The 15,922-nt window shown below is 39.6% G+C and overlaps 1 protein-coding gene across 5 annotated transcripts in view; it reads left to right on the forward strand.

The window, feature by feature from the left end:
* The window catches only part of CNTLN (centlein), a 215,480-nt gene continuing 199,854 nt past the window's right edge, over positions 297 to 15,922 (forward strand). For 3 of the 5 annotated variants that reach the window (XM_021379766.1, XM_021379767.1, XM_021379769.1), the window contains exons 1-2: positions 297 to 702; positions 775 to 951. In XM_021379766.1, the coding sequence (XP_021235441.1) occupies positions 424 to 702; positions 775 to 951 (456 nt within the window). In that variant the 5' untranslated portion in view covers positions 297 to 423. The remainder of the gene's footprint in view (positions 703 to 774; positions 952 to 15,922) is intronic. The other 2 variants (XM_021379768.1, XM_021379770.1) reach the window with 1 other exon arrangement.

Raw genomic sequence — 15,922 nt, forward strand, 5'->3', positions numbered from 1 at the left:
TGATGACAGATGGGGAAAGAAAGCATGCTTCTTAGGTGTGAAAATACAGTCCTACAGCAAAGTGGTGACATTGCTGAAATGCAGTTGAGTCAGTGCTTATTTCAAGGCTCAAAAACATACTGACCTTATGTTTAGACCTCCTTCCTCATGTGTTTGGGAAAAATTCTAGGTTTTTTTGAGTCTGTTGATTCCTATGCAGGCTTCAGAAAATATTGCAAGATTTGCTTTGGCAACACCATTTAATACTTTATCTGAAAACCACACGGTCTGCATACCCTGTTCTTAAATCCCCTACATTTATGTAGATGCACACAGTCAAATATTTCAGAAGACCCAATAGCTCTTCCAGGACTTCCTTAATTTCCAGTTGTAGGGTCTTAAAGCCAACCGAAAGCAAGCAAAACATCTGACTAGACTTGTTAGATGAGACAAGTCTGGGTGTTCCTGTGGCCCAGGGAGGACAGGGGACTCCAAGGCAAAACGCTGCACCTGTGCGGAGCAGCATCCGTCTCTGCACGGGGACGCAGAACAGGGCTCACCTCCCATGCCCGGGAAGGCGCAAGTAAGGCGCATGCGCGGCCCCGCCGCTCGGGCGGGCAAATTCAAACCTGCCCTCGCGCCCCTGCGCTTTGTCGGGGTGGCGGTTGGGCTGACGTCATTGCACCGCGTCCTTCCCCGTGGTTTCCGGCGCTCGTGCGCGTGGTAAGTGGAGCTGAAGGGGGAAAGTTTTCGTTTGTGCGGTTCGCGGCACCGCTTCTCTCTTCTTTCCCTCAGGAGTGGGCAGGCGCTCTCCGCATCCCTTCCTGCCGCCGTGGGACCCGTCTGCTCCGGCGAGAGGCTGTCGCCACGACGCCGGCGATGGCAGCGGGGCGCTCGGAGGGGGCCGCATGGCGGGTGGCTGTGCTGGAGGAAGAGCTGCGGAGCCTGGCGGAGGAGCTGAGCCGCTGCCAGGTACCAGAGTTCGGGGCCGCCCCCCGGGGCGTGGCGGTCAGGGGCGGCTGGAGCGGCGTGGCCGGGGCCTGCCGATGCGCCGGGTGCCCCTGGGCCGCGGGTTCGGGCGCGTGGGGAGAGCCGGGGGAGCAGCTCCAGCACGTCGCGGGCATCCTGCGGGGCACAGCTGTCGGGCAGGGCTGGGGGACACCCGGGTAATGGTGTTGGGGCCTGGCAGCCTCGCGCCCACAGCAGATCCGGCCCCTGCACTCGTACTGTTGCTCCAAAGCAAGTGTTCTGCCCTCGAGCTGCTGTCTGTGTTCTGTCTCTCTTTACTTCTCTGCCTTCGAGAAACTCACATATTTGCACAACGTGTAGTGGTGAGGATACCAAAGTGAGCTGTGGTACGTAAGTCTGGAAAAAATGAACAAACAAGAGGGGACTGCAGAAATGTAGGTCTTGAGGGATCCTTCAGAGGTCGTTTAATCTCCCCCCACCTTGCAGTGCAGTTAAGTGCACCCAAGCCCATCCTTGAAGGGGGTGTTGTTGATAATAGTGGTTGTCCTTGGAAACGTCCCATCTATACCATATTCCTTACTGTCATCCTTAATGGATATCCTCTCATCATTTTACCAGTTGGTTATTCATTGCTTGTACTTGCCACTTCATACATTTCATGAAAATACGCAAATGATTGTAGTAGAAGGTCTTGTCGTGGCAGTCTCCTGTGCTAGAGAACTGCATAAAGCCTGGCAAAAAAGGAATAGGGAAAGGTGATATCTGATACTTGCCTTGCTATCTCTCTTGTTCCATGGTAGCCCAACCAGTGTTTTACTATGCAGCATGCTCAGGTGAAGCCTGTGAGGTCCAGGGCATATGTAGTCATATCTATGAACAGAAAATAGCATCCACTCTGGAATTGGTTGCTGTTGCTCCAAGCAGCGTTGGTAGACCTGGCAACTGGTGCTGAACTTGTGTTACAGGTAGAACCAAGTCTTGAAGAAGCTTGTCTGCTGGAGGACAAAGGGGAGAGGGAGTTGTCAGCGAAAATCCCATTTAGAAATTCAAAACAGCCAATGACTTGGAGGTGTCTCAGTGTCTTGCAGGAGATGTTTAGTATCCTCTTTTTTAATGATAATTCTGTTTCCTTTTCTAAATATGAAAATCTGCAATATCAGATGAAGTTTGGTGGAAGCAGATCAAAGACCCTCTGCACATTTGCTAACTGAACCTACATTATTCGAGGGCGGCTCCAAAAGTAATGCTTCCTATTTTATTATGTTGCCCAACGACGTCGGAGGCCAGATACTGGTGGTATGGCAGTTAGAAGTTGAACCTTCTCATCAATGTTCTACTACATGTTGTTATTATGCAACAGATGGCAGATTGTGTCTGACAAAATGATATCTGATGTAGAAGTGCATCTGAAGTGAAGGTGTGGAATTGAATTCCTCCATGTGGAAAGAATTGCACCTATTGACATTTGTGGGCGGTGTGTTTCATCAGTGGCAGCAGTGACCTGAGACAGTTGATTTTCTGAATGGCCGTGCGCAGCTGTCACACCGTGAAATGAAGAATATCTTGGTCAGCCCATCTGCGTGAATCAGCTGATGGTGATGACTGCAGTGTAAAACTATGTGATGGGAATTTGCTGTATCAAGTGGTGCTATTGTACTCCTGGTACCTCTTGTAGTTTCCATGCAAATAAATAGGAGGCATTACTTCTGGAATGTAGTTGTATAAGATATTTTTGAAGTGCCCTGTAAGTAATAGAAACTTCTAGTTAAGTGTCTGATTTTTCCCCTTTAGATTTGTTCATGTGCGTTTTACATGCAATTGTGTGCATTTGTTCTTTCATTGATGAACCTATTCCAATTATCTTGAAATGAGCAGCCAGAATTTTCTTTTTAATGTACTGAACCAGTACAAAGCTGAAAGTGGCTATGGCCCAGATTGTATCATTGCCAGTGATGAGATGTGCTGTCACCACTATAAGCTGGTGTAAAAACGGCAGTCCATGGAGTGGTTACATATGAATTCCCCATTGAAGTTCAAGACGCAGCCCAGGGTGGGTAAAGCAATGTACAATGTCTTTTGGGGTAGGAAAGGGGTGATCCTTCTGCATTTCTTAGAACCTGGACAAACCATCAACTCTGACTGCTACATTGTGACCCTGTCTGAGCTGAAGGCTCAAACTTCCATGGTCAGGCCGGAGAAGACAAAGTTTCTCTTGCAGCATGATAATGCCAGGCCTCATATCAGTCTGAAGACCGTGACTTAGCTGGACTTTCCTACCACCTCTACCATAAAGTGGATTTGGTGCCTTCTGACTTCCATCTGTTCAGACCAATGAAAGACAGTCTGCATGGGCAATATCTTTCTAGCACTGATGCTATCACAGCAGCTGTGAAACGATGGGTCACCTCTGCTGATGTGGACATTTATGACTGTGGCATGCAGGCTCTTGTTTATCACTGCTGAAAATACATAGCTAATGGTGGTGACTGCATTGAAAGTATTCTACTGCTGCAAATTTGCACTGTCAAGTAGTGTTAGTGTGCTCTTTTTATCAGTTGTAGTTTTCATGGAAGTAAGTAGATGTTGCCGTTGGGGTGATCTGCTTGCTTTTGGCTACTGTCTTTTTTTCTGCAACAAGATCCTGGAGCAGCTGACCCTTTTTCCTATTGGATGTGGTATTGTGTTCTCGGATTTTTTCCTCATCACATTTTTTTGCCTTTTAAGATAACACAACATGTAATTGTACTTGCAGAGCTGAGTATGATAATTTGAAGATTTCTTTTTTTTCCCTACTTCATTTTTCTAAGGCCAAGGTTCTCTGGGTAAATCTAGAACATGTAGGCTTATAGTCGCAGTACTTGGTGTTTTCTTTAGTTTTCATAGCAACACTTTGGGAACTTGAATCATGGTAAGTGGATTCTTGATGTTGGGCCTGCTACGAGTGTAGTGGTTCTGCTCCATTTGTTTTGTAAAAACAGATACTGTCTTATCATTCTGAAATGGAATTTGCTAAAATGAGAAGATATTAAGGAAGCAGTCTCAAGCTCCCAAATCATCAATGGTAGAGACTTTTATAAAGCTGAGAAAGGAAATATTTGAAGCGTGTTTGTCTCTGGTATTATGCTGTTTAGGAAAATAGTGATTGTTGCATTTACAGCAGAGCACTGTATAATTATTTTGATGCTCAGTTAATGAGCAACTCTTAATTTCAGTGCTCCTCTTCTCTTAATTTTACTTAAGAATAACTTGAATAATGGAGTTGTATCTGGTTTCTGTTACTTGCTTTAACTGCTGCGTTCTATTTTGGTGTTTTATACTTCTGCCTACCACCTAAATATCTTGAGAATCTTCCTTGGAAAATCCTTAACAGCTACGTCCATATTCCTCCCTGGAGTTCTTGGCTCTCATTGGTGTTTATAAGATTTGGTGTGTGTTTTCTACTTCTCCTTTTCCCTTGTGGTTCTGTATTTTTTTAGAGCAGATGAAAGTGCTGTTTTTTTTTTTTTTTTTTTGCAAGTATAGTTACTTGTGGTAAAGGAAATTGTGATGTCTCTTTGTCTCTTTTTTTTTTTTTTTTTAAAGGGGAGCAGTATACTGGGTCTCTAGAATCTCAATCTGTTTGTAGAGTTTCTGGGCTATTTGGTAGAAAATAATGTGTATCCTTCTGCATCCTTCTGCATGTGTCTATCTTCTGCGTTATCCTAGCTTCCAGTCTCTTAACTGTTGAATTACATAGATGTTATTAATACATGTTATTCCCTAAACAAAGAAATAGGAAAGATTCTTTAAAATATTGTGTGGTGAGACTTCATCAGATCCTATCTTTCAGTATAACAGAGTGATTTGAGACCAGCTTTTCTCTATCCAGTTGTATTTTCTGTTGCTGGAAATGTTAGTAGAAATACAGAGTTGAAAGAAACAGGTGTATGCCCTGCTTTCTATTTATACTACTGGTTTTAACTGCAGAAGGCCTTCACCATTTTATTAGTTGCAGCTTTTACTACAGAAGCAATTTTACAACTCTTTCCGCTAAAATAAGGAGCGGTTTCTCCTGTTTGCACTTCCTTTTTAACTCTGTGGTTTTGTGGAAACCAAGAACACGCTGACTTCTCTCTGAAGCTGTTTGTGCGAGGTGTATTAGGCATGTCTTTTTTGTTATATTTTCTAGCTCACTTGCCTTTCCTAGCAATGATGATTTAAAGCCCACTCCTTTGTTACAATAGGAGTTTAAAGGTGTATACAGCTGTTGCTAAGGAACAGATTTCTCAAGAAAACAGCACTGCATGGCACTTCCTGCATAGTTTATGCTACAGTAGTGCCACCATATTGTTTCATCAAAGAAACCATACTGCTGCTTGTGGTTTTCCATTTACAGATGCAATTTATAGATTCAAAATAAATCGGCAAATTCATTAGTAATCTGTGTATAGATTGTCTGCTGCTGATGATTATCAGGCAGAATTCAGCTTCTGTCAAAAGATGATAAATACAAATTGGGGAATAAATAGATCTGCTTTGTGGTTGCTGTTAATGTTACTTCTGTTCATTGTCAATTATTGGAGTGATGTTTATAAATATGGACTATGCATATCTGTAACTGGTTTTAGATAGAAAGGGAGTAAGAAAAGCAGACTGTTAGTTTGTGGAAGATGGGGTGACTGCAGCTACAGCTTTTACTGGTATTGTTTTGTTTCTTCCTCATCCTTGAAGGCTGTGCACTGACCTGGTCTGATCTTTATGCCCTATTTCATACTGTTTGCAGAAGACTATATGGACAGATGGACTTGTTTTGATCAATTTGTGGGTCAGGGAAGGATGTAAAATATTCTGCTTGATATTGCTAGCACTGACCACAGATAGGATTGCTGTAACACACCTATATATAATCAAGAAATTTCCATTACCTGGAAAGACAGATGCATTCTGCCCTTCTCTGTCAATAATATTCTGGGCACCCACTGGAAATTGAAAGAAGCTCTGATAATGGCCATTTGGGCTGTAAGTAGTTATTAACAAATTCCCTATTTGGAAGTTTATATGAAAAATACCTTAATTAGGTTAAAAAAAAAAATCCATGGCATTGTATCTTCTCACAATACGTGAGTAGGTATTTTACGTATGTGTTGATTGTACATATTAAAAAGTGTTTAAATCAATAGCTGGGAATTATTAAAGGTAACTATCGAAGAATGTCAAATATCATAGAAAAGTCCCATGTTTTTTCTGTAGTGATACGTTTTTTATGTAAAGCTCTTTTTTCTTCTTCTGGTTTTGTGACTAAAATCAAAATGGTTGTGAACTATCATTGTGAGAATTTTTGTGCCTTAGTTTTTCTTCTGGATTCATTGTTGATATTCTTATACACTGTTCATTTAAAATGGTGCAGAGTGTTTAATGCCTCCATTCATTAAATACTAATTTCTTTTATTAGTGATTAAGCCAAGACCACATACTTATTGGTACCATGGGATGCCAGCTGTTTAGTGTTTCGGGTGTTTTTTTTTGTTTGTTGTTATTTTCTTACATTTTGCCATAAGGAGTCTAAATCACATGAGTCTGATTGGTATGGGTGCTGTTAATAAAGGCCTTACCTTTTATTCTAGACAGTGAAACAGCATCATTGAATAGCTAAGTTTGTTTAATCTTTTTTCTTTTATTTTTGAGAACTTCTAGCTAATAGGAATGAAACTGCTTGTACTTATTGTACTGAAAAATATTTCCTATTCATGTAGCGCTGTAAAGATGAACAGAGAATGAAACTTATTAAAAATTGTATATTTGCATTTACTTTAGTTACCTACTCATAGCATGCCTGTAGGTGGTATTTCAACTAGCCCCTAGAGTAGGTGAGAAACAAGTATCTGGTACAGAGATAGGCATGAGTAGAAAGGCTGCTTTTATGGGAACAAAAGATCTTGGCTGTTTCTCAATAAAGAAAGTCATATTTTACTTCATAGTAAAGTTGTAGGCTCTTGCTTGTAGTTTTTTCAGCTGCACCGAGCACAATTCTGTAACACACTGTGACTTCTACATGTTAAACTGCACGACTTTCAAGATTTGACCTTGAGGAGAATTTCTTTAAGCAGGTGTTTGTTTTTTTTTTATTTAGGAGGACATATGCAGTTCTTATTCAGATAATCTTATTCTTTGTTGTTATTGTGTGTACTTTTCAGCTATTTCAGTTACTATTTAGCTCCTAAGTTAGAAGATTTGCACACAGGATTCTACTTTTTGTCCTCAATTTCAGAGGGCTTTGGGGAAAGAACTGTAATTTCAGTTATAGTTATGTGATAGACCCACATGCTACTTGATTAGACGTGATAATTCAGACTGAATATACCCAAATGTGTATTTACAGACAATATATCCATATAAAATGAAACTACTCGTGGATTCCCATGTTCTGAAATCCACTGAAACTATCAAATGCATTATATTAATCCAGAGTATTGCGTTAATTACAACACTGATCTTAAAGATTATTCTCTGCTCTCAAAACCACAGTTGAATTCTTAAAATAACCCTCAAAATTTAGCGCTTAAAGAAAACTGTTATATGCAGAACTTGTATCTCATTTCATTCTGTGTATCTTCCATTCAAACCATGTGCAGGACCTCATGTTCACCAAGGATGAAGTTTTTCTCAAAGGTGAATATCAAAAGCAACCTTGGCTGCAGTGACTGTGAGATGGTGGAGTTAAGGATCCTGTGGACAGTGAGGAGACTGAAAAGCAACCTCTCAGCCTGAACTTCAGTAGAATAGGCCTCTTCAGATTTCTTCTTGGAAGAGTCCCATGGAATAAGACAGTGGAGAGGAAAAAGAGGCCTGAAGAGCTGGTTAATATTCAAGGATAACCTCCTCCAAGCTCAGCAGAAGTCAATGCCAAGAAGAGAAGTCAGGCAAAAATACCAGGAGGCCTGCATGGGTGAACAAGGAGCTCTTGTCAAACTCAAAGATGCATACAATAGAATCACAAAAAGGAAGCACACAGAGGGTGGAAGCAAGGGTGATTAGCTGGGGAGGATGAAGGGAAGACTAGGAAAGATGTAGGCCCTTTCCTGAACAGTGTCGGGGACCTGGTTACACTGGGCAGGGAAAAGGCTGAGGTACTGAATACCATCTTTGCCTCACTCTTTACTAGCCAGACTGGCTTTCAGGAATCCCAAGTCACAGAGACTCGGTGGAAGACCGGAGCAAGGAGGATGTACACTTAGTGGAAGAGAATAAGGGAATGTTGCACCCATGAGTTCTGAGGGAGTTAGCTGTTGCCTTTGCAAGATTACACTTGGTGATCTTTGAGCAACCCTGGCAACTGGAATGAGTATCTGAAGCCTGAAGGAAATCTTAATATGACTCCTGTCTTCAGGAAGGGCAGGAGGGCAGTCCAGATGGCAGGTCAGCCTCAGCCTTTCATTAATGACCTGAATGATGAGGCAGATCATAACCTCAGAAAGTTTGGTGATGACGCAGAACTGGGAACAGTGACTGATTCATCAGAGGGTTCTGCTGCTATTCATCAGTTGGGCAGAGTGGAGAAATGGATGAATGGAAGTACAGAGCCCTGCAACTGGTGAGGGACAACTCCAGGCACCAGGACAGGCTGGAGGCCTGATGGAAAGCAGTGCTGCAGAAAGGGACCTGTGAGTCCTGGTTCCTTCTGAACAGCAGGAAACACCTTTTCACTGTGTGAGTGGCTGAGTACTGGCAGTACTGGTGTTGCCCAGAGAGGCTGTGAAGTATCCTCCCTGGAGATCTTTAGAAGCTATCTGGACCTGGTCCTGGACAGCATGCTCTGGGTGACCCTACTTGAGCTGAGGCTTCAGATGAGATGGCCTCCAGAATTCACTTCCAATCTCAACCGGTCTGTGATTCTGTGAAATTACTTCATTGACTACAGTTAGATTTTACTCCCAGAGTTCATAAATTTGTAGTTTGAAATGAATGCTCACGGCTGAATTATCCTATCCTTGATGTATAAAAGGTTTAAAAGAAACTCTCACCTCTGGAACTGAACCCTTTGCTTTCTCTTATCATTGGATCTTTGGAAACAGTTCTTAAATTGACCAAGTGTTCAAGATTGAGTACTCAGAAGAAAGCAATTGTCAGAGTAAAGACTCTATCAGTGAAAGAAGGCAAAAGCAGATCATCCTGACTCTGCGCTCAGTCTGTCAGGAAAAAGTGAGGAAAGTTTACTGGTGATGATGGTATTGTATATTATAGGTCCATGTCTGTCAGATAACTTACTTCTGCTGTTTAACTTATTTTCATTTCTGTCCAGTCCTACTGTGATGGTACTGAACTGACTTTTGTAATGCTACTTCATTGACTGCCATGTTGAACCAGGAATGATGTTGTATTTCATGTCCTTTAATGCTAAATGAGTCAATTCATGTCAATTAAGAACGTATAATAAAGTTATTCAGTCAAGTATTTTGCTGTCTTTTTGTCACTGACGGACTAATTTGAAGAGTTTGTCTGTAATGACAGCATCTTTTGGCATGTCATTTCTTATTTTCTTCTTCTTTTGCTTAACTCATCAACATAACAGTGAATATTACTTTTATGGTCCTTATTTGCTTTGAACAGAGTTCAAAGAGTAAGGATACAACTTCTTTGTGTGCTTGTGTAGTTTTATGTGTAGCACATAAATTTTTATATTTTATGTGTAAATGAAACAGTATCCTTTTCCGAAGTTTGACACAAAGGCATTTTCTTTGTGGCCAGAAATACTAACAAGAACAAGATAAAATTATTTACATAGAGGATTATGACTTGAACATAGCTAATTATTTTTATAGTATCCTAACATTACATTAGTACTCCAGCATTAAGAAACTAGGGAGGAAGACGCACTTGTTTCGTGATGGCATCTATTTTGAAGTTATCAATTTTCTTACAAATCTGACAATTAGATGTAGTGGTGCACACTGTGTTTGTGACTCTTGTGAAGGTGAAAGTAAGCTAATGTCTTATTTGCAGCCAGTGTGTATAAGGCAGTACATTTTCTGGTGAGGTGCTGATCAGTCTTATATTCTAGTGACTCTTTCAATTCTTAAAAAGCTTAGTACCTCAAAGATCAGAGCATTAGAGTATTTTGTACTGTATGATCATCCAGCAAGACTGAATGAGACGTAGAGAGAATACTCCTTATTGAAGAGTAAAGTATGTGACTAGAAATCATGCAAACACAGTCACAGCAAGATTTAGATGTCTTCCACAGGCAGAATGCTGGCAGTGTACCTTTAAAAGTCAGGAGACATCAAGAAGCAAGTCTGTTATCTGCACCTAAAATGTATCCATCAGCTTGATTAAAGGCTTAAGCTCTTTAATCAGAAACATATTAGGTGGTAGGAGAGTGTAAAACAGCCTTTATTTCTTGGAAGTGTTTACATGTTTATGCCAGATGTGTTTTCCTGCTTTCTCAGTCTTTCCAAAAGCTAATCAGATATTTGCTCAGTCCTGTATGCTATATTGCCTTTCTGTATCAATTCTTTCAGCATGATAGTGATGTATATTTTCCTTAATAGTGAAGTACTAAATGATACTGAAAAATTGTCAGTGTCTGATTTAAAGAGTTCTTACTAAAAACAACAGCAAACGAACAGCTCCCACTGTCCTGTTGTTTCATTTTCTGTTTTGGGGGTATTAGTGGGTATCTGCTGCTTAAAATTTTAAATAAGCACTTGCGTCCTACTGTCCTATGCTGTCCTATGCTTTTCTAGCACTTGTGGGGGGGAGGCTTAGGTGCAAGTGTTGTGGTTGTGTTGTTGATTTGTAATTTTCTGTTTTGTTTCCTTTTCATCTTTTTGCCTTTCATTTGTGTTCTGTGGGCATTCTGTTTCTGTATTCAGAAGGCAATACTTACTTATTAAGTTAACATTTGCAATGCTATAAAAAAAACTAGGCTATGGTACGAACACTTACAATAGTTAACATGCTCTGAAATAAAGTGAAATATCAGAAAGAATAATGCCTCTAAACTGTAGTCAAGGTATGTGATGTATGATTTATACTAAAGCAGATTTTTGATTTTATCCTTGTTTTCAGTAGACACATATAGGTAGATTTATTTTTTCTTTAAGTTTGATACACAAAGGTATGAGCAAAAAGATACTGTTTATGTTTTTGTCGTTGTTACTGCAAAATTAAAGGCTTTTTTCTTTTAAGAGTTTTAAAAGAAAGCCAGCTAATTCTTGATAAAATAGTGTGGAAATACTGAAAACTGATGAGGTTGCTTTTCAGTTTCCAGCAGACAAATTCTGCATGCAGTGTTGATACCAGTATCAATGCAATATCAAATGTCTAGAGCAATATTTAGGCTCAGATTTCTCTTCCAAGAGGAGAGGAAAAAAACTGAATTGAAATGAGAATATTTGTCTTGCTCTGTGTAAAGGCCAGAGAGATTCTCTGTGACTTAAGCTAATGTTTAGTAAATTCATGACTTGCAAGCAAATACTTAGTATGTGGCAATTCATGCCGTTTAACTTGGGGTTCAACTTACAGTTCTTCCAGCTAGTTACTGTTCTAAGCTTGTAACAGTTAAAAATTAGTTCTAAAAAAAAAAAAAAAAAGAAATCCAGTTTGCTTTGCAAAGAACAGTTATTGTTTATCCCTGTACATCTTGCAGTATTGTGATTATGACTTCTTTCATTGTGCACTGAGGGAAGATCACACTTTTCAATGTATTCTTGTTTTTTACTTTGTAATTCTCTAGTTCTAGCTGGCATACTTCATTGCAGGATAAGCATCTTTATCTGACATTACATGTGTTGTGGATAATTGTAATTTTAATGAGTAATTTGCAATAACTTTCAAATGACATCTGAATTCTGCCTTGTGTACAGAAGTTCTCAGCTGTTCAAGGTACACTCACTGACCTCTTGAGCTGCTAATGTACACTTGAGTAGACTGCACGTTCCTTGGGTATGCTGAAGATTGATATATCCCAGGCCTTGACAGCTGTAGTGTTTTTCTGTGCCAACTTCAGACTGTCTAAGCAGCTTTTTTTCAGAAGAAATTGTTTGGCTCCCAAGACCACTCAGGGATCTGCCTTACCAAATCCTTTAATTGTGCCAAGAGCTTAAAGAGACTATTTAAATGTCTTTCCATCATAAAACTGTAATAATTTTTAACTAATATTCTATTACATAAAATACGGTTACTTGTAGTTTTATTTGAAACAATTTTAGCTATGAAAATATTTGACAAGTAAATCACATTTAATCACAGTTATGTTTTCCTAATATTTTATTGTGATAATGAGAAATTTTTGCACATTTCCATATTAACATTCAGTGAAATGATAGCCATTGTTTTTTGCGTGTAGATGGCATTTTATTTTATTACTGATAATACGTATTTGAAAGCATAGTTAAATAATTTTTGTCTGTATTGTTTTGGCAGAAAGATTCGTTTAGGGAGAAAGTTGCTGCGTTTTGTGCATTTACAGAAATACAAACATGCAACAAAAAACATTTGTTCATATTGGTTATAATATTTGATACATTTACTGAATAACATTTGTAACTTTATTTTTGATGACAAGAATTGTTATTTAAACAATGTTTATTAATTGTTGTTATGATAGTGTTCAACGTTTGTTGTAACCACTGTGATTTTCTTACCAGGCTACCTGGAAACTTTTTTGTAGTTGTTGTTATTTCGGTTTGTTTTTGAATTAGGCACTATTTAGCCTTTTCTGTTCAGCTATTTCTTTGAAGTTTACTTTGTGTGTACTATATAGATTCAGTAAGACTTTCTGCAGTGTTTTTTTCCTTCTTTTCTGTATTTTACAGTGTTTTTTTTTTCTCTCCTGCTTCATTTACTGCTTCTGCCTATTCTTTCAGCGCAGATAGAAATTTGGCAGAACTTAGTTATGTAGTGAGCAACAATTTCACTGACGTGAGTAAAAGTCGGAACTGATTTTCTCTTTCTTGAACAGCTTTTAAAGTAAACTGTGAGATGGTTGTAGATGATTTGAGGATAATCTGAACTGTTTATTTAATTGAAAGAGACTGTTCACACCTAAATGTTGGTGTTCTTACAAAACCACTAACTGCTTATCACAGTGAAACTTTCTATCTTTGATATTACTGAAAGGTCAGATTTTGTGTGCCATGGCAAGATTTGTATAGAAATTAGTTTGCCAGAGACTCGGTACATGTTGGAAACTCAATAAGAAATCAAAGGCAGACTATGAGGAATTCCCTTTCCTCATGCTGTACATATGTATTTTGTACCTATCCTGGTCTTGTTCAGCATCTTCAACAATGGTTTTCTGATGGTGCAAAATTGGGGAGAGTGGCTGACACACCAGAAGTCTGTGCTGCCATTCAGCACAACCTGGATAGATTAGAGAGCTGGGCAGAGAGGAACCTTACAAGGTTCAGCAAGGGCAAGCGTAGAGCCCTACACCTGGGGCAGAATAACCTCACACATTGGTCCAGGTTAGGGGCTTCTGGAAAGGAGCTCTGTAGAGAAGGACCTTGGCGCCCTGATGGACAAAAGGTTGACCATGAATCAGCAGTGTGCCCTTGTGGTTAAGAAGAAGGCTGATGATATCCTGGGGTGCATTAAAAAGAGCATGGCCAGCAGGACAAGGGAGGTTATCCTCCCTGTCTACTCTGCCTTGGTGAGGCCACATATAGAGCACCGTGTCCAGTTCTGGGCTCCCCAGTTCAGAAAAAACAGAGGAGTTCTAGAGAGAGTCCAGCGAAGGATGACAAAGTTGATTAGGAGACTGGAGCATCTCCTGTACAAGGAAAGGCTGAGAGAGCTGGGACTGTTGAGCCTTGAGAAGAGAAAGCTGAGAGGGAATCACATCACAGTTAAGTATCTCAAGTGTAGGAGTCAAATGGATGGTGCCAGGCTCTTTTTGGTGATGTACAGTGACAGGGACAGTGCCCACAAACTGGAACACAGGAAGTTCCATAGAAACACGAGGAAGAACTTCTTTACTGTGAGGGTGACAGAGCACTGGAACAGGCTCCCCAGAGAGGTTGTGGAATCTCCTTCTCCAGATGTATTCCAAATCCAACTGGATGCTTTCCTGTCTAACTTACTTTAGGGAACCTGCTTTAGCCGCAGGATTTGGACTTGATGGATCCCCAGAGGATCCTGCCATCTCCTACAATTCTATGATTCTTTGATATTTGTTAGCAACAATTTAGTATATGTTACCATAGTTTTCACTGTTCTTTTTTTTGTGTAAAGGGGGAATTATATATTTAGAAGAATGTGTCTGAAAGTTATATGTTGTTGTATACTCTTGTGAGGAAGCCCTGTGCAGCTCCCCAGCTTGGGGTCTGGAGTGTAGAGAGCCTCCAGGACAGCTCAAAAAGCAGCCTCTTCTCCTTGTGCTGAATCTCATGATAGTGGATAATGCTTCTTGGAGTCATGCAGAAACCTAAGTGTCTCAGTACCTCTAATAAATAAATGAACAGAAAACACAACAGCTACTTCTGCACTGTTGTACAGAGGACTGTAAAGGCAAAATCTAAGGAAGCGTGATGATAAGTAAATTCAGTTTCTTATAAAAGGGGACAAAATTAAATTGAACAAAGCCCCTGAGCTCACAAATCAGCATCAGTAGTTTTGTCTGTTTGAAGATTTTTAAGCATTTGCCAATGGAATACTGTTTGTACTTTGTTAGATGTGCTGTAATGACTTCTTGACCCTTAGACTAATTTACTGGCGACTTTAAGGTGTTCAGTGCAAAATTACACTGAATCATGTATGAAAGATATAAAAATGTTCAAGTACTTTTATCAGTTCAGCTCTGCTCTTCATGTTGCTGATTAACTGAAATTTGAATTAATAGTATTTTGAAATTGTAGTTAGACATAGTTTATTAGATGTTCATTCCTATGTTGTGGTTCAGATATTTCTTTATACTTGAACTGATGCCACTTATAAGAGCTGCTGACGTACTTAGTGTCCTCCCAAATAATTTAAAACAAATTACATTTCTGCTGCTGTTATTTAGTGAGTTTTTGTTTGACTTTGTGTTCTTTCTTTGATGGACTCCATAAAGAAATGCAAGATATTGTTAAATGTTTAGAACACACAGAATCCATGTTCTTTCTAGATCCTACTGCTTTGTGGATGCCTGCAGCAATTTTTCCAAGCCTGAAAAATGTTTTTATTTTTCATTCAGCTTCAGCCTGTGAAGAAGCAATAGGTTGTTTAGAATTCACTACCTACACACACTGAGACTTTTCAGATGACATGGTAAGGTATTTGCAGGACCTGCTCTTGCCAGGTTTTTTGATTTAACGGGAAAAAGGTGTACATTTTATAGGCTTCAGACAAAATACATGGAAACCCAGGGTCATATAAAGTGACAAAAGTCAGTGAGTGAGAGGCTGTATTGTTTGCTTTTGAAAAAAGGTGGGAAACAATCTGTGGCCTCATTTGAGTGTACAATTGCTATGATACTGTTTGAGTCCTTATTTATATGATACAGGCCTAGTTTTGGTGTCATCTTCTGCCGTAACACACCATAATCCTATTAGTTATTTGTTTGCTTGTGTGCAACACTGTCACTGGGCAGTCATTATACTGCTAACCCACTTTGATTAGAGAACAGTGATCTCCCTTTCAGGGTTGTGGGTTTTGTTTTTGTGGAATAGCTAGTGTCCTATTTCTTCCTGTTACCTTTTTTTAAAATTCTAGAAATTAAGTCCCCTTGTCAGCACTTTCGGTTTTATGCATTCTACAGAGATAGTTACATAAAATTTGTCTTCTTTTGTGAAAGACAAACTGTTACTACTGTCTGTTACTACTTTATGCTGTCATTGAGTTTGCATGTAAGCTGGTAATAGCCTTGAATTATTACAACTTTGTGACCAGTCTTTCTTTTATTTACTTACAGTCAGCTGAGTCTGATTTGTTGGTGGTGTGTGTTCTTAAAATAGTTGGATACATTTTTCTTGGTTTCCATCAATACTTTATTAATGCAAGAAATTTCCATAAA

Source organism: Numida meleagris, chromosome Z (genome assembly GCF_002078875.1).
Source record: "Numida meleagris isolate 19003 breed g44 Domestic line chromosome Z, NumMel1.0, whole genome shotgun sequence".
NCBI lineage: Eukaryota > Metazoa > Chordata > Aves > Galliformes > Numididae > Numida > Numida meleagris.